Here is a 23,502-nt window from a genome sequence, read left to right on the forward strand (position 1 = left end):
CATCTATAATTTTTTCCTCCATTGTGTCAACTCAACTGCCATTGTTATTAAGCTATTTACAAGAACTGTGTGTTTCTAAAGAATAAAGAACTGTTGTACTTAGCTTTCTGTATCTTTCTTCTAAAAGCAAACCCAAAAAAAATCAACAAGATGACAATTTTGTACCTCTTTTATCAAATGAAAAAGACAGGATTATAGTGCATACATAGATAAATATACAATTTAGTACATTCATTAATAGATACAATTCCATTCATTGTATGTACATTTATAAGATGTTCAAAATATTACCCAAAAAAAAATGAGGATTTGGGGGCGGGGATTACAATCTTGGCATTGCTGCTAATGAACCCAGTAATGCACGACAAAAGACAGAAACAGGCAAAATCCAAGTGGCAGTAACTTTGTATACCTAGTGGATGTTGCAACTGAAATGGGCTGTGCTTCTCCTGTGTTCAGCTGCAGAAGGCAGGATTTAAACGGTACTCTACTCTGCTGTTTGTAACATGAAGGCATATTCAAGCAGATCTCACCAAGAGAGGAGGGCATTTCACATACTGTGTAAGACCGGTAAATACTCAGGAGCTTGTGTAGCTGTCAGGGCGAAGGACCCACAGATGCTTCGATACGATTTTAGCAGCGTGCACTGCTCAGTCTTCACGGCAGTGTAGGTCGTTTTGTTTTCCCAACTGCCTGTGTATAACTCAGCTATCTGTAGGCGGAAAAAAACGCTCCCTTTCCACATGATTTTATTTACAATCGCCAATTTATCTTCACTAAGGCTCAGCTTAATACCTGTGTGCCTTGTACAATACTGTTATTCATGTCCGTTTTCACCCTTAAAATGCATATCAAAAAAGGGAACTCAACATTTCAACCCCTTGGATCCCAGTTAATCCAAGATATCCAGTCAGAGCAAGGCCACCTGTGCAGTACCGGATGTACGTCCTCTCAGCACTGCTCTTCTCCCAGAGACTCTGTGTTGTCGCCCTGGTCCACCGGGGCCGGTGGGGAGCGCATTTTCCCACGACTGCTCCCATGGCTGCTTCCGTGGCTTGGGTAAACATCTATAGAGCTGGAGATGGACTGGACGGACGTGTCACGGAAGTAATGAAAGGCCTCCGGGTCCAGGAAGGTTTGCTCCTCTCGCAGGCCTTGTTCAAAGAGCTTCCGTTTGTGCCGGAACTCAATCACCGTCTTTGTGTAGGAGTTGAGGGTGGTGACGGAGGCCGCCATGCAACAGGTGAACGAGCCCCAGGCCATACTGTGAAACATACATGTATAAAAACATAATGAGATTGATTTGCATTTAGTTTTTGCATAGTGCATTGTCAAATAGGATGGATGGATGGATGGCCAGTCTATTATATCACACTTTAAATCAGGCTGGCCTTTATAAGGCCAAATCACACCGCATAGACAGAAACCAACAAACACAGACAATCAAGTTGGCCGTTGGATTTAGAATTTTATGAAAAATAACTGTCATGTTCACACTGCCCCAACAGACATCGACAAACTTTGAGTCAAAATGTCTTTACGTGTTATTTTTCACCTGAAAAGAGGGTGTACAAAATGAAAGAGGATGTGGGTGAAGCCGTGGTTGTTGCGACGGGAAAGATGGGGCGCGTACTTGAATTTATGCAGAGAACTGCAGTTGAAACTGTTTCATTAGAAAGATTAAATACTCCAGCTTCGATATTTGTTCACTGATTATGATAAAATTTGGTTGCAGTGACAGTAATTTCTCAATTTATGTCAGGAGTGCAAAATAATCAGTTGGTAACTTATGATATTTTGTCACGTCTGCAGCGTCCGTTAGGGCTTTTAGTCCAAAAGTGTGCATACTTGTAGAAATATTGATATATTTACACAAGCTAGTTTAATATTTATTAGACAGAATCATCATTTCTATTCATTATCCACTGATTTATGCGATATGATGACCATTGTCGGCTTCCTGCGCTGTCTGTGTTTTCACTTCCCAGAGAAATGTTTCTACGCATGAAACATGAAGCTAATAAACACACAATTACGATAGTATATGATTTGCATGTGATTTTCATTAGGTCTGGGGTATTTTCATATCATTAAAGGATGTTTACATTAGAGTACCTACGTCAGTTTGTTGCCGTTTGGTGGAAAATCATATCACACTGCTCAGGCATTCCAAGACCTGACAAACACCGATTGGATTTGTTCAGTTGGGTGAAAACAAACTCCGACCAATGCCAACAGAGGCCGACACACACTCCGACATACGTGTTTGTTGGCGTTTGTCTGTGCAGTGTGAATTGGACTATAAATGTACAGTGTAACTACCTAAACAAAGTAGTGTTACTGAGGTGTAGTGATGGGGATTTCTCAGTGACTCAATTCACCTATTCATTCAATGACTCTTTCTGTACATTACATCGTTACGCCAGTAGATGGCGACAAATAAGCATCCTTTATGTTGGTTATGAACTAATCATAGAATCATACACTCAAACCGTCTGATTTTGACAGAAACAACCTTTTGTATTCTTTCTTTGTGTCTACAAATCTGCTAAGAGATTCCAGAAAATGCTAATTCAGAAGAGTCATTCATCTATAGTTGGTTTTGTTGTTGTTGTTGTTTGTTTGTTTTTCATATTGCCAACTGGTATTTTTATCAAGCTATACAAGCCCTAGTTCATTCACGAATGAGATTCAGACTCAACTGAAAACAAAGAAGGACAATTATTACAAATATTGTTTTATTTTCATTTTTCTGAATAACTTGTTTTGTTGCAGTTTTGCTATTTTTATCTATGTTTGGAAGTTTCAACTTTATTTTCATTCACTAGCAGTAAAAAATTTGCATTCCCCAAAAAGTGTCTGCAATTTCTAGACTGCAAATTACCTTTGGTTTCCAATCAGAAACCATGAGAGTGCAGTTTTTGTGCTTGTGAGCTGGGGAAATTGAACCTTGAAGTTGAAGGGTTTAAAAAAGCTCAAGTTTCAATTACTCTTTGATTTTCAGATACTTGCCATTCAGTATAGTAAAGGTAGTACAGAAATAGAGGGGGAAAACAAGAAATTGGCCAGATGGCAGAGGAAAAATGAAGCAATTTTAGCCTAGACTAATGGATGCCAGGCAAGCATCTGTGGTAATTCAGTCAATGTAAATACCACTTTCATGCCTGTCAGAACCCCAATGCATGTCTCTTATATCCAAGTGCCAAAATAACACACATCATTTGTTGGGAGATCCAATACAGACATTCCCTCTCTGGTCTAGCAGACAGGCATGGGCCCAAAAAATTAAATGATAGAGACTCACTCCTAAAAATTCACCGTAGAGCTGACACACGCAAAAAAAAAAAAAAAAAAAAAAAAAAAAAAAAGTACATTTATATTATTATAAAGGCTGTAAAAGAACTTCTAACTTTATATTTACTGTAACTGGATTTTCACCAAAAAGACAACATAGTGAGTGTTTACTGACATGACTGACTGTTTTGGATCCAATTTAGCAATCCAACAAGTATCTGACCTTCTCAAATCACAACACATTTAGTGATATAAAAATGGCAGCATTTCAGAAAATGTAAACAAGACATTTTTTTGTAAATCATAGATAAATAAATCATATTCCATAATATACAGTACAGCTCATAAATATAGTCTAATAAGAGTGTTAGAGAGTTATTCTGAGTAAAATATTGGAAGTTTTAGCTTCCAAGGTCAGCAGGGACCCTTTTGTAAAGGTCAAATTATATTAACTGTGATGAGTAGGAATATTCCAGGATCAAGAAACTTTGGAAATTGTTTGTTCTGACAAATTCAAAGACATTTAAACAAAAATGTTGTTAATTTCTATTTATCAAAGACACCTGAAAAAATGTATCAGTTTCCACAAAAATTATAAACAGCACAACTGTTTTCAACATAGAAATCCGAATAAGAAATGATTTGTGAACACTGAAGGTTCTGAAGTATCATGTGACACTAAAGACTGGAGTAATGACGCTGAAAATTCAGCTTTGCCATCATATGATTAAATTACAATTTAAAATATATTAAAATAGAAAACAGTTACTAATATTACTGTTTACTGTATTTTTGATCAAATAAATGTAGCCCTGGTGAGCATAACGGACTTCTTTCAAAAACATTAAAAATCATAAATCTTTGTAATATGAAATTTGTAATATGCTCTAATACAATGTTTCACTCTTTCTTTTGTCTGTTTGCCAAAAAAAAAAAAAATTCTAGGTTGTCAGTTCAGTTAGAAAAAGAGCATTTGTATTGGCAAAAGTGAACCTGAAATGAGAAGAGTCCACAAGAGCCAGATTCATTTGTTGCAGAATGAGGACCAGGCACCAGCACATCTGTGACTTCTGAGGACTCTTTGCCTTGGTGAATTATATAACACAGGAAGGGAGCAAAAACACAGCGAGCTGGGATGGGACGTGGAGCTACTGCTCTAGAGAAATCCATTTAATTATTGATCAGGAACTACTAAGGGTGAAAATATATAGAGTTTGATTTGGTCGCAAATCGAATATCGCTACTTCTTCCATGAACTTGAGCAAGTGAATTTGCAATGAAAAACAACATCCACACTCAAAGCTATCATATGACTTCAAAAGACTCAGAAAATGGCACAGAAATTGTATGGATTAATTTTAAAATGCTTTTATGGTGCTATTTGTCATTTTAGAGCTTGAAAACACCAGTACTTATTCACTGCCATTAGACTGAAAAGAGCTGCCACGATATTCACTTAAAGATTTACACCTTTTGCCTTCCACAGAAATAAGTCAGTCATGTGGGTTTGGAATTGCCATTTTTGAGTGATCTGCCTCTTTAAAAATTATTTTAAAATGACCTTAAAGAAATCAATTCCCTATAGTCAAAAAGATGTTCACTCCTATTCAAAAATGTAGGGGCGGCAAGATTCCTAAATGTTTTTGGAAGAAGTCTTTTATAATAAGAAATGCTTCTTGAGCTCCAAATAAACATATAAGAATGATTTCTGAAGGATCATGTGACATGAAGGCCGGAGTAATGATGCAAATTCAGTGCACCCGTATTGTAAAGTGTTACCAATATTTTTGTGGAAAATGTTATACTTTTTTTTCCAGGACTTTTTGTATAGACTATTTTTTATTCATTTTTGTAACAGTTTAAAAGTCTTTATTGCCACTTTTGATCACTTTGTCCTTCCTGAATAAAAGTATTAATTTCTTCCTTAAAAAAGAAACAAATATTTCTGACCCCAAATTTTTGAACGATAGTGTATGTGATCAACACATTCACTGCTTATCATCCATCAGGTTTTGGCTGATGATGAAAATGTGACTGAAAGTATCAGATACTTACCAGAAGGACCAGCCATAGTCCCATGTGTGAGGCCTCCAGTCCTCTGGTCCCAAACTGACTGTGATCTGGAAAACTTGTGTGTACATCATGTGAGCCACCATCCCCAGGAGACCTGTTGAGAAACCCACACATGCAGTTGGTGATTTCTCATACTGTTGTTGTTCATTGGATAGAAATATTTTTGTTATTGTTTACTGTCATTCCAATTCTTGATTCAATGACCAAGCATGGAAAAGAACTCTGAAAACATTAAAAAAAATTAAATCCCCTTTTGTGTTCCACAGGGGGAAAAAGCATTTGGAATGAGGATGAGTAAATTAGGACCGGTTTATGGACGTGTTTTTATATTTATGGAACGATCTACACCAGTGTTTTTGTTTTTGTTTTGATAAGTAAAAAATCAGACAGCACACCACTAAGCACTAAAATAACAAAATTGTAAAATTCTCTGTTCAAACATGCATGGCTTCAAATGGCATATTAACCTGGATATTATATTAAAAGCACTCAAATTTAATGTCAAACTTGAGCTTAAGTCAGGTAAAAACACAATAGGGTCATACAGGTAGTTATATGATGTTGTTGGTGATGATAAAACAACAAATTTACATACTGTCGGCCAGAAACCTCATATTTTTTAAATAAACGTGTCATCAAAGTTGATATTGTGGCTTTATATATGGTCAGACATGTGCATGTGTCATTATAATATTAACATTTTATGAAAATCAAGCTCAGATGTAGTTACGAGTTTGTTGTGTCCATCACTGGAACAGCCGCATCTAAGGCAGTAAGTGCATCGCATTACGATCAACTTGCAGTTTAAAAAGTTTATAGCTATGTGGGCACTCAGTTTTTCATTTTTGTTGAATACATTTGGACAAAATCTCATGACATAAAAGATGAAGTGCTATGCACAGGATATTTAAAACAGTATACTGGCTACAACTAGACGGGAAATACCAGACTAAGACTGGTTCTTTATTTACCCTTGCATTGCAAAAAAAGCAGAGATGCTCCAAACTGTGTGCAGCATTTCATTCACGATATAGGAAGGTGGAGTTATAAGGTTTGACCAAAAGTTTGAGGATCCAATGGAGTTATGAGGTTTAGTCACAAGCTCTTTTTAATACTTTTCATTGGTTAAATATTTAACTAGGTGTAAAGGGTGACCAATAGCATTGATTTTTAAAGATAAGATATAAAACAAAAGTGACAAAACATAGAGATACAAGGTTTCCGCTTGACAGCGACGAAATAATCATATTAGCTTTTGTTGGCTTTTTTTTGTGGCATTTGATCATTTTGATTGGGGAAAAACTGGACTACACAGTTTGCGTCATAGAGATGATATAAGCGCACTTTCAATTCAGATTTAAAGTTCTCTCTGACAAACACTACTATTAACTTTTGATCCTTTGGATTACAAGACAAAATCCCTGCATATGTGCAGGTAGAACCTGTTCCGTATTAAATACAATAGGATCAGTGAAGTGTGTCCGGTGTATCTAGTGTCAAGCGCTCAAAACCACCGGCTGAGGGATGAATAAGGTGGAATTGTTATGAAACTGTGTAACTGCAAATCCTCACTTGCACTTTTTTTAACCTTATGTTACTTTAAATACAACTTGTTAGTCTACTATTTCCTCTAAATATTTGTTGTTCAACTGGTTTTGCCTGGGGACCCAGATGATCAGATGATGAAACAGCAACAAAAATATCTTTCAAATCAAACTTTGTAACTGTCCCTTGAATAGTTTTGTTCATGGTGTTTGAGGATTTAGGCTGTCCAATCTGGCATCTGCCTAATTTGACTAATTTCTACCAAGTGACAGATGAATTTGTGCCAAAATACTGTAGTTTGATTGGACGGACAGCCTGTGATGTCAACGACTGAAGATTTTTTAAATTTTTTCTTCCTTTGAAAAGTTGAAAGCCCATTTATTTTCTCTAAAACCATGTTTAACCACTTTCAGCTAACCACACGAAGGCTCATCTCTGGATGGGTGATTTCTCTCTCTCTCTCTCTCTCTCTCTGCTGCAGTTGGAATTAAAAAGCATTAAGGCCCCCAAATGAACTGGACTATATTGGGTATTAGCTGAAGGTATTCAAATCAAATAATCAGAAATTCAAAAGCAGCAGCTGTTCTGGCGTTGTAACTGCTGTATATATATTAAATGAATCTATTATACATTTATTTCTGTGATGGTAAAGCTGAATTTTTCAGCAGCATACTCCAGTCTTCAGTATCACATGATCCTTTAGTAATGCTGATTTGCTGTTCTTATTACTATCAATGTTAAAAACAGTTGTGCTGCTTAATATTAATTTAAAGAATGGCATTTATGTGAACTTTACTGTCACTTTTGATCAACTTAATGTGTCCTTGCTGAATAGAAGTTTTTTCTTTTCTTTCAAAAAAAAAAAAAGTCTTCTTGCCACCAAACTTTTAAACAGGAGTGGATAACTGGAAATGTAATTTTTTAGAACTATAGTCAAGTAAAATTGTAGTAAAACTGTATAATTGTCCAATGTATTCTGTCATCAAAATGATTAATTTACAAACAAAAAAAAGCCCAAAACTTTCTATTATCATCATGATTTGTGACTGTGGTGAGACCAAACAGGAGAACAAGGCCGTGTGTCTTTGTATGGGTGATAAATGTAATGAAGTAATGCGCAATTAGTTTCTCTAAGTGTGAGGTGGGGACAAGAGTGCAGGCCTACCTGACAGCACGGTGAAGACTGCGGCGAAGGCGTTCAGTTTGAGTCCATCGATCACATTACTGGAGTGAAAAAGCTCCAGGCACATCAGACTGAAGCCAACGACCAGCAGCATGATGTATAGCACCTCAGACACAACTGACAGCCAAAGGACACCTGCAATACACACACACGCACACTGATGGGCAAAATGCTCTGCTGTTGCCCCATAATTCTCTCTGTCATTTCTATTCACAGTCAGATTCAAGTGAAAATTTAACAACTCGCCCCCTGCACATAAAGTGGACACGTTTCTGCATAGGTCTTCTTTACGTCGAGTTCAATTTGCAAAGTGCAGATAGGTGTTTTAAAGGGGACCTATTATGCCCCATTTTCCAAGATGTAAAATAAGTCTCTGATGTCCCCAGAATGTGTATGTGAAGTTTTAGCTCAAAATACCCCACAGATCATTTTTTTATAGCATGTTAAAATTGCCACTTTTGGGGGGTGAGCAAAAACACGCCATTTCAGTGTGTGCCCTTTAAATGCAAATGAGCTGCTGTGCTCAACCTAAGAGGGCGGAGCTTCAAGAGCTCATTCTCCGGTGCAAGGAGTCTGTCAGGACGTGCTATAATGTCAGAAACTGCGAATATATGCTGCAAGGAGATAGAACAGGTATAGTTTAGTTCAATTACGGTTATAACTTTTATTGTCTTCTTCCACTATATTAGTACAAGCCTGTTGTACCGGACCCCATCCGAATGATGGCCAAAACTTTACAGATGAGTTTTATGATGTTTATTGTACTTCCTACAAAATATGAAGCGTCCGTTTTCACTCTAGAAAATTACTGTAAGAGCTTAATAAAACACAGTGCATGTGTGCATTAAAATACTATCCATAAACTTTCTTTCTCTCCCTTGCATCATCATCAACATACATAGCGAATTACACAAAAACACTCATTACAACTAACAGTAAATAAATATATAAAGACCTAATGCCTTTTCGGGTGGTGCTTAATAAACTGGTAAACTTTATATCCGTAAATCAACTCCGATGAACTGTAATAAAGTGCTCTCACCTTCATTACTGCCATATCCAGTATCACTCTGGAGACAGTAAGCTGGATCACGCACAGTTTGTACTGATCCATCCTTTAGTAACAACTTTTTAGTTTTGTTTTGTATTGTCCCTTTGTATTGACATTCGTTCACAAAGCAGTCCGGTGTGAAATGATTCGCGCAAACATAAACAAATTTCGGTAGAATTAAAGGAGCATTTTCTTTGAAAACAAAATTAATCCACCTCGTCTTCAGCGGCTCAGATTTCGGGAGTTAATGGAGAGAGCTATGTGGATTAATCCATCCAGCTACAGAACACCTAAAACGCTTGAGAGACATTGTTGTCAGTGCAGTAATGGCGGACTGTACAACTGGCTGTGAACTCGCTCAGGGCGGTTCTATGTTAAAACGGCAGTGTCTGTCAACATTCGTGGGCGGGGCCTGTGGCTAATGTGATGTCACATTGCCAGGGATCTGGAAACGGCTTGTTCTGAGACACTGCTTATGATTTATGGGGATTAAAAAAAAAAGGAGTGGTTGGATTTTTATCATTATATGGTGGTTGTGTACACACACTGCCAGCACACATTTATGTCCAAACACCATGCAAAAGTGAATTTTGCATAATAGGTCCCCTTTAAGTTCACTAAGAAGAAATCATATTATATGAGCATCTGTCTGTAATAACTGCTCCATTAAAGAGCACATTATAAATCTTATTTAAACCTGACAATAGGGTTTTGAAAAATGTGAACTTAACAATATGACTTAAAATGAATACATTTTTAACAGTGCAATATTTGTAGGCAGGGCTTGATTTGAGGGAGGATGGCATCCCCCTTGTTGAAAAAAAATTACAAAACGCATCCCCTCTAAACCATCCCCGCTTACCATTCCCATTAGATTAACAGTGTTTTGTATTATGTAACACTTACCATCTAAGTGAAATATTACAATTCTCTATGTATGATAATTAACAAAATATAAATAACAGCGATTGAACAGAACTCAATATTATAATTTTAGCCTTCATCATTTTTCACTCTGTTCAGAATGGCCAAGAGTACTTTTGATGTTCTTTAAAAAGAAGAAAACTGAAGGTATGTTAGTTTTTTTAAAAGTGTTTAAGTACATTCCTCTGACATAACATTAGAAAGAATAATGAACATACCTAAATTGAGTTGATTCATTAAGGGATTGTTGTCAAAGTTGCATTGAATTATTGAATGTGAATGCAATCATTGCCGAATGCGATGATAGACAATGACATTGTGTATCGATGATAGCCAGAGATATTTTCAAAAGCATACCGACGATATCAAGAGGATTTGGCATTACTAATTAAAGTACTAAAGTATTATTATTATTAGGCTGTTTATTATTAATATTACAATTAATTTGCCCCTACATAATTTCATAGCGCATACTTTGTGTGCGCTACTGTCATCATTACGATGGCAAACATCTTTATTACTACTTTGATAGTACACTTATCAATTCATTTCACTAGTTCACATATACATATAATTAGATCGAGAAAAGTAATGCGTATTTGGCGTTCTGTCCGGGGGGAGGGCTTTGAGCTCGAAATTTTGGCCCAAACCCAGAGTACTCCCCCTGGATGAGGTAATAATAGATAGAACTAGAAGTAAGGAGATGTGGGGGGGGGGGATGCTGATAAACTGTCAACAAACAGAGGTAAGTCTGCAGTATATATACCTCTTGTTGTTGGTTGATTAGCTGAATGCTTTCCACTTGTGCTAATTAGGTTAATTATCTGCACCTGCTTCTCCCGAATTTTGTTAATAAAACATCATGTAATTAATTTGAGTGTATTTGGGTTTATAGCGGGTCTGATTCTCACCTTATTGATAAACAGGAATTGTAGTTTGCGAGTAAAGCTGCAAATTCCTCCATTAACGTCAGCTGCCTTCGTAATAATCCTTTGATATGTGCTATTGAAAATCGCAGAGCGGCATAAATTATAAATAGCCTATATTAGGCAGTATCTTAGCGAAAGTGCATTTCTTCCTGTTTTCTTCCAATCAAAAAGTTGCATCGTATATGACGTAAGCACGCTCCGGCCAGGAAAGTTAAAGGAACACTCCACTTTTTTTGAAAATAGGCTCATTTTCCAACTCCCCTAGAGTTAAACAGTTGAGTTTTACCGTTTTCGAATCCATTCAGCCGATCTCCGGGTCTGGCGGTACCACTTTTAGCATAGCTTAGCATAGTTCATTGAATCTGATTAGACCGTTAGCATCTTGCTCAAAAATGACCAAAGAGTTTTGATATTTTTCCTATTTAAAACTTGACTCTTCTGTAGTTACACTGTGTACTAAGACCGACGGAAAATGAAAAGTTGCGATTTTCTAGGCCGATATGGCTAGGAACTATACTCTTATACCGGCGTAATAATCAAGGAACTTTGCTGCCGTATCATGGGTGCAGCAGGCGCAATGATATTACGCAGCGTCTCTCACAAATGTCTCCATGGTTGCAAGGCACGCTCCCTGTGCAAGCAGGAGGTCACAGGCGCTGCGTAATATCATTCCTAGAAAATCGCAACTTTTCATTTTCCATTGGTCTTAGTACACAATGTAACTACAGAAGAGTCAAGTTTTAAATAGGAAAAATATCTAAACTCTTTGGTCATTTTTGTGCAAGATGCTAACGGTCTAATCAGATTCAATGAACTATGCTAAGCTATGCTAAAAGTTGTTTCGCCAGACCTGGAGATCAGCTGAATGGATTCGAAAAAGGTAAAACTCAACTGTTTAACTCTAGGGGAGTTGGAAAATTTGCCTATTTTCAAAAAAAGTGGAGTGTTCCTTTAAGTGCAATGTGAGTGCGGGCCAGCGGGGGAGGGGGGACAATCACGCTCGGGCTTGGTTCAAGGCAACCATGCCTAGTGTGAGTACACCCTTACTTGCTACTGCTGCACCACTGAAGATGTTGAATTCTGTGTCTTTTTTAAAACTTGAGTGGTCATTGGTGGGCGGAGCTAGTGTAAATAGCGTTTGCCAACAAGGGACGCTATTTGCACTTAGTGTAAACAGACATTCCGATTAAATGAACCCCTGGCACATAAAAGTGGCTGCTGAATAATCACCCTCACACTCTACCAAATGAGTGACATTGCATCACAGTCATTTTTTTTTTACATACTTTTATGTTCATAAAACAGTGGAGAGGAGAGAAGAAAAGAAATGATGGTGAGATGAAAAGCTTAGGAAATATGGTAACAGGCCACAACTCTATCTGATAACCGATAACTGATGTTAACCAATGGCCATGACATTTTCTCACATTCCCACAAGTTATCCTTGTCACAGTACTTAATATTTCTGAACTGTGATAATTTCTTTTTTCAGGATTCAAGAACAGCATTTACAATTTTTATGTACAATCCAAATCTAAAGAATTTGGAAAGAACAATTAATCTTTACTGTCACTTGATTTGATCAATTAAATGCATCTATGCTGAATAAAAGTATTACTTTCTTTAATCTGAACCCAAACTTTTGAACACTATTTTTTACTAAATGCAAAATAGAAGCATTTGGTCTCTGTAATGGTGCTGTATACTCTAAAGAGGAGTAAACAAATGCGTAAACATTCTTGAGTTCTTACTAGAAGTCGGCTTTCTCATTAGCAGAAATCATACTAAACTTGACATGACAGCAACATCTGCAATTTGAAAAGCAAAGCTGCCCTCATGTCTCAAAAGGATGTTTAATCTTTATTTATTTTATTTCATTTTTATGTATTTTTGAGAGATTAGGGAGACATCTAGTTGTATCCATCAGACTGACTCAAGGGTGTTTCCATAACAGCAATCAGCTCCTCCTAATTAGCAGAATTCCCAATCGCCCCGGAGCTTCCTCAGAGGAGGACTCGGCAGAGATAGCAGGAGTTGTTTTGGTCTGAGATCATAGTGTTATTTTGCTTATACTTTCAACGTTCGGAGCTCACCTTATAGTTTTTAATGCCGCTACACGTGTGCTACCCATTATCCACTGTGAAATTTGGCTTCGTTTGGGCTTTCCCGACACATTCCCTCACACACACGATAAATAAAAGATGACAGACTTTGAGAGAAACACAGGTGGTGAGTGATTAAAGCATCTTACCTGAAATATGACGGCATTATGCAATATTAATGTCTGGAGTGTTTGTCTTCAAGAGTTCAAACACATCGGGGCACCTTTGAAAGTCCGCCCTACATTTTTCAGAGGCAACTATAAACAGTATGTCAATTTTCTCAAGGGCTCCTTGAGGCAGTCCCAGAGAAAAGCACTGTTAGAGGGCTTGATGTCGTCTGAGTTGTGGCGTCATTGGGAGAGGATAGAGATAGAAGCACTAAACCTGACCTGAGCATATTCAGTAGTCACAAATCAAATTTCTCATTCTAATTTTTGCACAAACAGTTCTTGACAAGCTTCCGTACAAGACAACACTTAGATAGAGGGTTGCATCTGAAAACACTTCAATCAAAATGTACTTCCATCTCTCTTCGGCTGATTCCACAAATATCAACAGCTTTGTATCAAACATGATTATCAATGGAGACCTTGAGAGTCAGTCATGACTTATAAGATAAAAACCAGAGTCTAAAGAGAACAAGTAATGGTGTAGTTTGCCTTGCAAATGTTCTCCCCTGAAACTGTGGCAGTTGTAATTTGCAAGCAAAATTGCAAGCAAAAATCAAATTTTTTGATTGTGGAGTAATATCTCCAGATTTGTTCAAGGCGAGATGTATTATGCAGTAGAGCCCTGAACAGAAATAATCCATATTCAAAATGATATTTCCCCTCTGAAGGCTTTGCCACCACAAAAAAACGTCAACAATTAAAGCCTGCCTTTAAAATCATTTTTAGTAAAGGAACGCATTATGTTATCAAATGTAACTTCAAAGAAAAATAAAATGTGTTGTAAATATTGGATCGCACTTTTGTTTGTGGGTGTTTTTTCAACTACGGACCATGTGGACATTTAGAAAATAAACACTCTCACTGTTTAATTTCTTTGCTAACAGTGTCATTTCCATCACATCTCAAATTATGTATTGTGTTTAACAGCATTCTGTGGTAGAAATGTAATTTTTTTTTTTAGTTGTTTTTTTTTTTTTTAATTACTATATTGATTGGAAATTCTGCACTAAAAATAGTCTATTAAAGGGGACATCGGATGCAAAATTCACTTTTACATGGTGTTTGGACATAAATGTGTGTTGGCAGTGTGTCTACACAACCACCCTATAATGATAAAAATCCACTCAGTGCTTTTTTTTTTAATCCCCACAAATCATAAGCACTTTGTCAGATCAAGCCGTTCACAGATTCTTGTCAAAGTGATGTAAATTTGCACAGGCCCCTCCCACGACTCTTGACGGACACTGCCGTTTTAGCATAGACCCGCCCTGAGTGAGCTGTAAACAGTTCGCCATTGTTTCGACACTGCGGAGGTGTAGACAAGAATGTCTCCAAAGCAACTGAGGCATTTTGTTATTGGATATAAGAATGAACATAGCAGTCGTCCTTTACGCTCGACATCTGAGCCAATGAAGACGCAGTGGATTAATTTTGTTTTTGAAGGGAATGTGCCCCCGGATCTCGCTAAAAAATTATGTTTTGCTAAAAAGTTCCTGAAGGATGGATCAGTACCTCCAGAAGACGTGAGTAACGTTATAGGGTTTTTTTATGAATCTTTGCAAATCGCCTTTTCTAATAATGTGCTAGTTAGCAAGTTCCACAACAAATGTGGCTAAAGTTAAAGGCCAGTTCACACCGCACAGATAAATGCCAACAAACACCAACAAACACATCTGTTGGAGTTTGTTGATCAGGACGCAGCCTCCGAAATGAGATGCAGCTAGTGTGATACCCCTGTCGGCGTCTGTTGCCATTGGTCGGAGTTTGTTTTCACCCGTCTGAACATGTCTATTCGGCGTTTGTTGGGTCGGGGAATGTCTGAGCAGTGTGGTATGATTTTCCAACAAACAACAACAAACTCTGACGTAATCTGACCTGGCCACGAACCGTTGCCATGATGATGAGGCAAGTACCTTGCAAAGACTGCTGTTTGATCGCGCCGGCGCCTCATGCACAAAGCACTGCAAACGTGACATCGCAGCTTGTTCATTATCAAAATAATACAGTCGAACAAACATATATGTCGTCATTTCTATTTAGAACCTTCTCGCTGTAATTCATAACTGCACGTTTATAATGAACAATGCATTAAGCTGATTGTCTTATTACAAACTGTGTACATTTTATGTACAGATAACATGGTAACACTACAATAAGGTTTATAAAGGTGTTAGTTAATGACTAACAAGTAATTTTCAAATGTATTTTAATCATTTTTGAGCATTTATAACTGCATAAATAAGAATGGTGAGTTCAATGCAATACCTGCCTAATAGTGTTTACAGCCCGCCCATGGAAGATAGGGGTGGGGTGAACAGTTGCTCATTATCATTTAAAGGGACATGCACCGAAACGGCTCGCTGTGAACAGAGCTGTTTTTGACAAGGTAAAAAGGGTGTTTTTTTACACAACCATTAAGAAATTTTAATCAAAGTATGTTATAGACTTTTCATGAAGACCCTAAAAAAATCATACTAACTTGTGGAAAATTGGCATCCGATGTCCCCTTTAACAAGTGACATTTCCTTTTACTTTTCTTTGTTTTAAAAAATTTAAAATGGATTTTCATACTTTAAGATTAATGCTCTTGGTCTTGGACAAGAATAAAAATATAAATTATAGATAAATGGCATTTGAATAGCATGAAAATTTTTTTCAAGTTTTAATATGACCTTCATGTAACAAAAAGAAAAAAAGTTGAAATCTATATTAAATGAACCCCTGGCACATAAAAGTGGCTGCTGAAGAATCACCCTCACACTCTACCAAAGAGTGACATTGCATCACAGTCATTTTTTTTTTTACATACGTTTTATTCATAAAACAGTGGAGAGAAGAAAATAAATCTATCTATCTATCTATCTATCTATCTATCTATCTATCTATCTATCTATTATTTTTTTCTTAACAATTGCCAAACTCAAAGCACATAACCTGCACTGGCCTGGAGGATGTGAACATTCACTCAAACATGCATACTTTAGCTAATGCAGCACATATGAAGCGTGTGTCAAATAACGCAAGGATGCTCCAAGGGGGAGATAAGAGATCTGTCATAGGTTTTGGTGTGTGCTGTCGGACAAGCCTGAACGGCACTCTAATGACAGTCATTACTCACCTCTCTCAGATGCCGGGGCCAGATCAATAAAACTCCTGCATTTCTCACCTGGAAAGACACAAAACAACCGAAGAGTTAACATCTGTGCTCTACAAGCTCTTTTGTGTACCGAGAGTCAGAGGGCTCAACTTCATCTTTACAGTGCTGTTTTCCAGTGATAAGACAGCTTCAGCAGTCTGCTTCCCCCTGGATGAATCCATCACTTGAATTTTTGTCTAAAGAGATTGTAGTGTTTTTAGCATTAACCTCTATGTGTCATTTTGGCATCAGACATTTTTGATTACGCAAACCAAGCATTTTTCCACACTCGCTGATAATGTCATTTTGCATTTGTAGCATATGGTATGCATTTCCTGTAATTATAGCGATCATATAAATGTGTAGAAAGTCTGTATATGCCTCGATGAAACGAGTAAACCAATTGTCGGTGGTCTAACCAAAATAACGGTTTTAATTAAGATTGTCCTATGTGTCTCTGGGCTAGAACATAAAAAGTTTTTGGTGCATCCTACTAAATTGGACTTCTAATTAAACTGGTGAGGATAATTTGAGGCTCAAGGCTATTTCTTCATAAAACTTTAGTCTGCAACTTTCAATGATAATCTTGCCTGTGGAGGGGTGAATGAAGATGCTAAGCTGTGCCTAAAGGACAGAGGTCAAACAGAAGTGAGAGATTATCCAAAGTAGCATGGTAATATGAAGACAACAATTGCATATGGAAATACTGTGATTTTCATATTTGCATTTTCCTTTTCTTTTCCTCTACTAATACTAGCTGGGGCACATTGATAGAGAAATTTGAGCCACACACACACAGTATATATATATATATATATATATATATACATATGCTGTGTGTGTGTGTGTGCGCGTGTGTGTGTGGCTCAAATTTCTATATCAACGTGCCCCAGTTCAAAGAATACAATAAATATATTGGCAGTAGCACTACTGCACAAGTCTGCAGACACAACACTCATAATTCCAGGCTTGTCAGACTCAGCATAACTTTATGTTTTGTGTCATCTATATTACAGACCACACTGGCCTTTCATAGTTTTATTACCTTTAGAAATCAAGATTTAAAGTAGCATTTAAAACTTGGCTAAAGTTCAAAAGCAATTCAAATTAATGCCAATAAATTGCACCACCAGGATGAATGAAATTTTTGAAGCTTCAATAATATGCCACTAGAGGTGTCAAAAGTGCCAACTTCGGTACCAAGTCAGTACTAAAATTTTAAAAATGTGATGCTTTGAGCGCTGTTGAGTGGATTCGTAAACACCTCTGATTGGCCTTTGTGTTCATGGCTCATTGGAAATGTCTGTGATTGGCTTCAGTGATCAACGCTTTAAAAACGCTGTAAATAGTCATCAATTATGCCTTTCACCGAGCGCTTACACAGATACACATGGGAGCATTTGAAAGCATGAGTCCAGTCCGCTGATAGACGCCTGCTTTCAAACGCTCCCGCTTCCGCTTTCATATTCAAACACTTCTGTGTGCTTTCAAACGCTCACGTGAGTTGATCATTGTAGCCAATCACAGACATATCTGATGAGCGCGTCAACACAATGACCAATCAGAGGTATTTACGAATACGCTCAACAGCGCTCAAAGCGTCACATTTTTAAAATTTCAGTACCGACTGGTACCGAAGTCTGTACTTTTGACAACTCTATATGCCACATGTGATTCCTTACAGAAACCTGCCCTATACTGACAGCAGAAGTGAAGAAAAAAAAAATCAAACAGACTGGCCATGTAAACACTGTAAAGTTTCAGGACTGAGAGTCCTGAGATTCCTAAATTATCTGTCTGGAGGGCTTTTCACACTTGAAATGGTTAACCCTGGTTCATTCTTAACAACGGGTTAACAATTAATCCTGGGTATTCATAAGATGACGTTACACATTGAATATTCCTAAACCCTGGGTTAGGAATGTATCCTGTATCTTTGAGCGCTGTTGAGCGTATTCGTAAACACCTCTGATTGGCCATTGTGTTGACGCGCTCACCAGATATGTCTGTGATTGGCTACAATGATCAACGCACGGGAGTGTTTGAAAGCACACGGAAATGTTTGAATTTGAAAGCGGGAGCATGTGTAAGCACATTGACGTCATTGATGACTATTTACAACGTTTTTGAAGCCAAGTCATTGTAGCCAATCACAGACATATCTGATGAGCGCGTCAACACAATGGTCAATCAGAGGTGTTTACGAATACGCTCAACAGCTTTTGACAACTCTAGTATCCTGTACTGCCAACTGTACTATCAAATTTATACTGAATGGACATTTCGGACTATAAAGGTAAGAATGAAACAGTCTCTTCTTCACTCAAATTGTCACGTTTTCTGTCAGCATTTGACATTTTTCCTCTCAAACACTGAATTTACTGTTTATATACAATGCACAGTGTTTCCGTGACTGTCCAAAGCAGGCAAATATGAGTATGCGATTCTGTAAGCGTCTAGCTGTAACATTCTAACACCGCATCGTGTTTGGTATTCGCTATTCTAACCAAAGTAATATTACAGAGACAAAAGATGTTATGTTCAGCAATTTCAACTAAAGCACAGTCGATAGAGGCATCGTGTCTTGTTTATGATTAACACTAGTTACATACACGCTGTATTTGTAAATGTGGTTGTCAGTACCTGCATTTTTCAGGAGTTAATTTGTTGTAAAATGCCGTTGTCACTCCTGTAAGTTAATGAAGTGTGTGTGTACAGAACAGGATTAAGCTCTAAAAGGTGAACTGACAACCGAATTTAGCTGCAGTGTGTACGTGGCCAGAAAGTAGTTCAGAGTGTGACTGATCACACATTAGTTTGCCATCGAACATGACAGGGTGTCATATTCTGGATTTCATATTCTGCACCTTCCAAGTGCACTTCTATTCTCATTACGTCTCCCCTGAGCTTTTTTTCCTCAGTAAACAAGGTCCCTGGAGGGAGTTTAATCCTTCTGCCAGGCAGATAAGTGGCCCATGGTAACCTCTGCTCAATTTGAATAACGGAATCTCACTGCACCAGGAGAAATGCATTAGCCGATTCCAAAAAAGGCCGATGATGCAAGAACACGAGTAATTGAATTTCTAGTGGGTTTTATTTCACCAGTTAGGTGAGGCACTTGTGGTAATCATTTCATTTATATCAATGACATGGAATGTCTACAATGATTCATTTTAGTCCCAATTTCTGGATACAGACTTATTTGTAAAAGCCTACTAGTCACACATGTTTGAATAGAGCTGTTTTAAAGCTTAAAAAGAGAAGTGTTTGAAATAGCATCAATGTTATTTCAAAGATTCATAATTCTACTGAATCTATGTGCCTTTAACGGCTAATCTCGGGCACATTATGATGCAATTATATCACATACATATTGAGTATGCAATTCATTTCCCAATGCCTACCCTGGGGAATCAGAATGACATGGGCTCCCGCACTCATTATGGATTTAAAAGGTGTAATCATCTTCATTCAGTCCATTCCTGTTCTTCCAATATTCCATATGATTAAAGACCCCTGGCTTTTGATCAGCGTCTAATGTGTTTAATCTGCTATCTGAGGTTGGTTGAGGGTAATTGCATCGGTAATGAGAGTGAATGATATGATGGCCATTAGCATTATTATGTGGTACTGTACTGATCAATAGGCAAAGAGAAGAGGTCTTTAAGTATGATTCATTAATTAGCACTCTACATTTTCATGCTCTCTATGTGGCTTTGCCACTCCTCCGCCTGAACGAATCAAGTTCTTGGACGTTTCAGTGCTAAATGGGGGCACTGGTCAGAAGGGTTGCTTCATAAATCTTTACAGTTATTGATGGCTCTGCTGTTTATGCAGTTAAACTGCTTCTGCATTTTAATGCAAGGGACTCCAAAAATCACTACAATGTTAAGGAAACTGATAAAACTGACTGACAACTGACCAGTGCATCTTGGCTTTTGTTTAATTTCTTGCTTTCTTGTGCTTCTGCAATGATAAAAGAGTGTCTGTAAGATAATACACGCACAAATATTACAGGTACACCTATATAATAGGTATAATGGAATATTTTGTTAATGATGACGATAAATCATTATGCAGAGACTGAGCTGAGCTGTTTGTGTGGATGTGTGAAGATGAGTTTTCAGCACAAAGCCTGTCTGACACTGTCAGATTAATCATAAATCCCATTGATCAATAGATAGGAAAGGGTGTCAACAACAACGCTGACCAAAAAAAAAAAAAAAAAAAACTCTCATTGAGCCACATAACTTAATCCTCAACAGCGTAACAATGACCTTTCCTCACTCCCTGACAAAGTCTGTTGGATTAAATTGAATACAATAATAAACTTTATGTTTACATCTGTGTATTGAAGACATTGCAGTGAGTCTATGACCTGATAGCCCCGATCTTGGATTTAACTGTTGACCATATATATATATATATATATATATATATATTCTTTTGAAAAAACAAAGAGCTTTTTCTTCCATTATTAAAGGTATTTAACCAATATCCCCCTGTAGTTTATTTGGGTATTAAAGAACTGATATTATTTAATGCTGGACATTAATATTAAATATTATTATGAAAGACAATTTTTATTTAAACGTGAAAGCAAAAGAAAGTTACATTTCATATTTTATTCTATTTGCAGGATATCCTTTAATCTTGGTGCCCACTAACCAATAACTCCTGATGTTCTACCGAAGAATTTGTGACAAAATTAACTTGTCTGAAATTTAAAAAACATTTCAGAGAGAGAGAGAGAGAGAGAGAGTATCCTTAAAAATATAAGGCTGTCCAAGAGCTGCTTATTTCACTGTGTTCCATGTGGAATGTGGTTATCTAACGGTGCCTTTACCAAGTTCCTCAAAACTCATTGAGAGTAAAGTAAATCCTGACAGATGTTTCCAAAGCTGCTGGCGTACAATCATTCCCCGGCAATCCATTGCGCAACACATTCACACTGCTTTACACACGGCCTGTTGAAGTTTCCCCAAAGTGCAAAAACACTCTCTTATATAATTTCATTATATAGTATAATTGATTTGTGATTATATTAATGAATGCTTAATTGACAGATATCATCTAAATCAGGAGGTTTTCTTGCTTAACTTAATATAATGCACTTTACACCTACCAGTTTAAAAAACTAGTATAGTAGCCTAATATAACTGAAAGGGAGAGTTCTGACTCTTTCCTTTCTTTTTTGGCATGTTTTATATATATATATATATATGTGTGTGTGTGTGTGTGTGTGTGTGTGTGTGTTCAGTTTTACTTTCTGTTATTAAATAAAACGTTTCATATACGTTTTCAAAATGTTAATTTAAAAACAAAGGTGTTACAACCCCGGTTGTGAGGTAGCACGTAGTAACAATAACACTCTTTGTAGGCTACTTGCCATTCATTTACACAGTTTAGAGATAAATAAAACTACTTTAACATGTAGCAGGCAGACAAATATGTGAATATTTGATCAAAGTTTAAGACATATACAGCCTAGAACCTCAAGTTACAGACAAATAACAAAACAATTAAAACCATCGCGTTACTGAATACCGTTAGGATTCGCTTTAAAATTACGAACTTAACGAACTCTCACCTCCTCCATGGATATTCTCCTCACACGAGTACCAGATCCCCGTGTGAAAATGCCTAAAGAGAAAGCGATCGTCACCCGTTTCCCAGCTATAGTGAACTTTACTCGGGTCTGTCTCGTTCACCCCATAGTCAATACAGTTATGCCGTCTTTCCTTACTGCAGTTGGGTTTTGGGACCCTCTGAGTCCCTTCGCACCAATAGGTCGTGATGAACGCCGTCGTTGAGAATAAGAGTGCCAGAAGATTTAACCCCACAGACAGCAGAGCACGGCATTTTCGAGTGGTCTTCATAGTCCTGTAAGAAGTGGCTCACACACTTGACTGAGCTCATTCAAACCGGGCTGAAAAATCTTGATTTGTGTGAGGAAAGCGCAGCGGTTGCGCTCACCTCACCTCACCTCTGCTCACCGGCCCGAAATGACAGTGACAGGTTCGATCTTCACACATAGAAAATGAGCGTCACTCCTCTGATGCTCGCAGGTGGATCCATTCGCGTGAAGACAGACGTGACTCAAGTAAGAAAGATCCCTGTGGCATCTTTGAGGCAGGCACTTATGCTGCCAACTGTTGTGATCTCTCTCTCTCTCTCTCTCTCTCTCTCTCTCTCTCTCTGCGCGCGTACTGTTGCGCGCGACTGTGTCACACTCTCTACAATTAATTGTTTTTTTACTTGCCATTGTAATTAATTTATAAATATCCTTATGACCTCTGATCAATATATTTTGTAAAACTAATTATGGGTTAGTGACGACGTGATGAGTTGTAAAATTAACTTGCAAGGGGTAGACTTATTAAAGATAGGCCTACTTTTTTTTTGTCACAGTCTAGTTCTCTAGCACATTTAGCTAACCACTTTAAAGTCTGTAATTTGTGATTATAGGCTATATGTGATGTGGAAATCTAATAAACTGACCTGTCCGATAGTGAAACGCAATGTATAGGCCTATGGACATCATTTTTGGTCTGGCAGGCTGTCAGACACCTGCAAAAAACCAACAAAATATTAATAACTGATTATTCAGTAGTCAATGTATGCTTTTTACTGTGAGCTTTTAGTTAGATACCTCATCCAAGTTTAGTAGCTCTCTCTCTCTCTCTCTCTCTCTCTCTATATATATATATATATATACACACACACACACACACACACACACACTCTCTCTAAAAATTGCTCGCTTGTTTCAAATATAGACAAAACACGGTATTTTTTCACACACTCATGTTTAAATGCATACCAAAATGCATAGAACGATTAGCAACATTTATAACTACAAAAACTGAAGATTTTTGAAATCTCTCCTTTTTATCATGTTGCATATTTGTTGTTTATTCATAATGATAGCCCGTTAAAGCATTCAATATTTGTGGCTATTTGGCACTTTTATCCAGAGTTAATGGCCATTTGATATACCCTGTAAGAGCTTTGAATCCTTTAAATGAATTCTTTACAGAATAATTGTGTATAGAGCCAAAATCAGCTTTTATTGATTTAAACACAGACCTCTGT

The 23,502-nt window shown here is 37.4% G+C and overlaps 1 protein-coding gene across 1 annotated transcript; it reads right to left on the reverse strand.

Moving 5' to 3' along the window:
* Positions 1-154: 154 nt before the first annotated feature.
* Positions 155-22,568, reverse strand: gsg1l (gsg1-like). The gene is made up of 5 exons (XM_051888710.1): positions 21,998-22,568; positions 16,390-16,437; positions 8,078-8,230; positions 5,350-5,461; positions 155-1,264 (listed from the first exon to the last, which is right to left on the reverse strand). The coding sequence occupies exons 1-5, from the start codon at positions 22,284-22,286 to the stop codon at positions 952-954; spliced, it is 915 nt and encodes a 304-aa protein (XP_051744670.1). The 5' UTR covers positions 22,287-22,568; the 3' UTR covers positions 155-951.
* Positions 22,569-23,502: the final 934 nt, after the last annotated feature.

Source organism: Ctenopharyngodon idella, chromosome 3 (genome assembly GCF_019924925.1).
Source record: "Ctenopharyngodon idella isolate HZGC_01 chromosome 3, HZGC01, whole genome shotgun sequence".
Classification (NCBI taxonomy): Eukaryota; Metazoa; Chordata; class Actinopteri; order Cypriniformes; family Xenocyprididae; genus Ctenopharyngodon; species Ctenopharyngodon idella.

Excerpts from the sequence above, each read along its gene's own strand:
- gsg1l (XM_051888710.1), bottom strand. The coding sequence starts at position 22,286 with ATGAAGACCACTCGAAAATGCCGTGCTCTGCTGTCTGTGGGGTTAAAT. Across the intron at positions 16,438-21,997 it reads GGAGAATATCCATGGAGGAG|GTGAGAAATGCAGGAGTTTT; the intron begins GTGAGAGTTCGT and ends GTGTCTTTCCAG. Across the intron at positions 5,462-8,077 it reads AGTCTTCACCGTGCTGTCAG|GTCTCCTGGGGATGGTGGCT; the intron begins GTAGGCCTGCAC and ends GTTTCTCAACAG.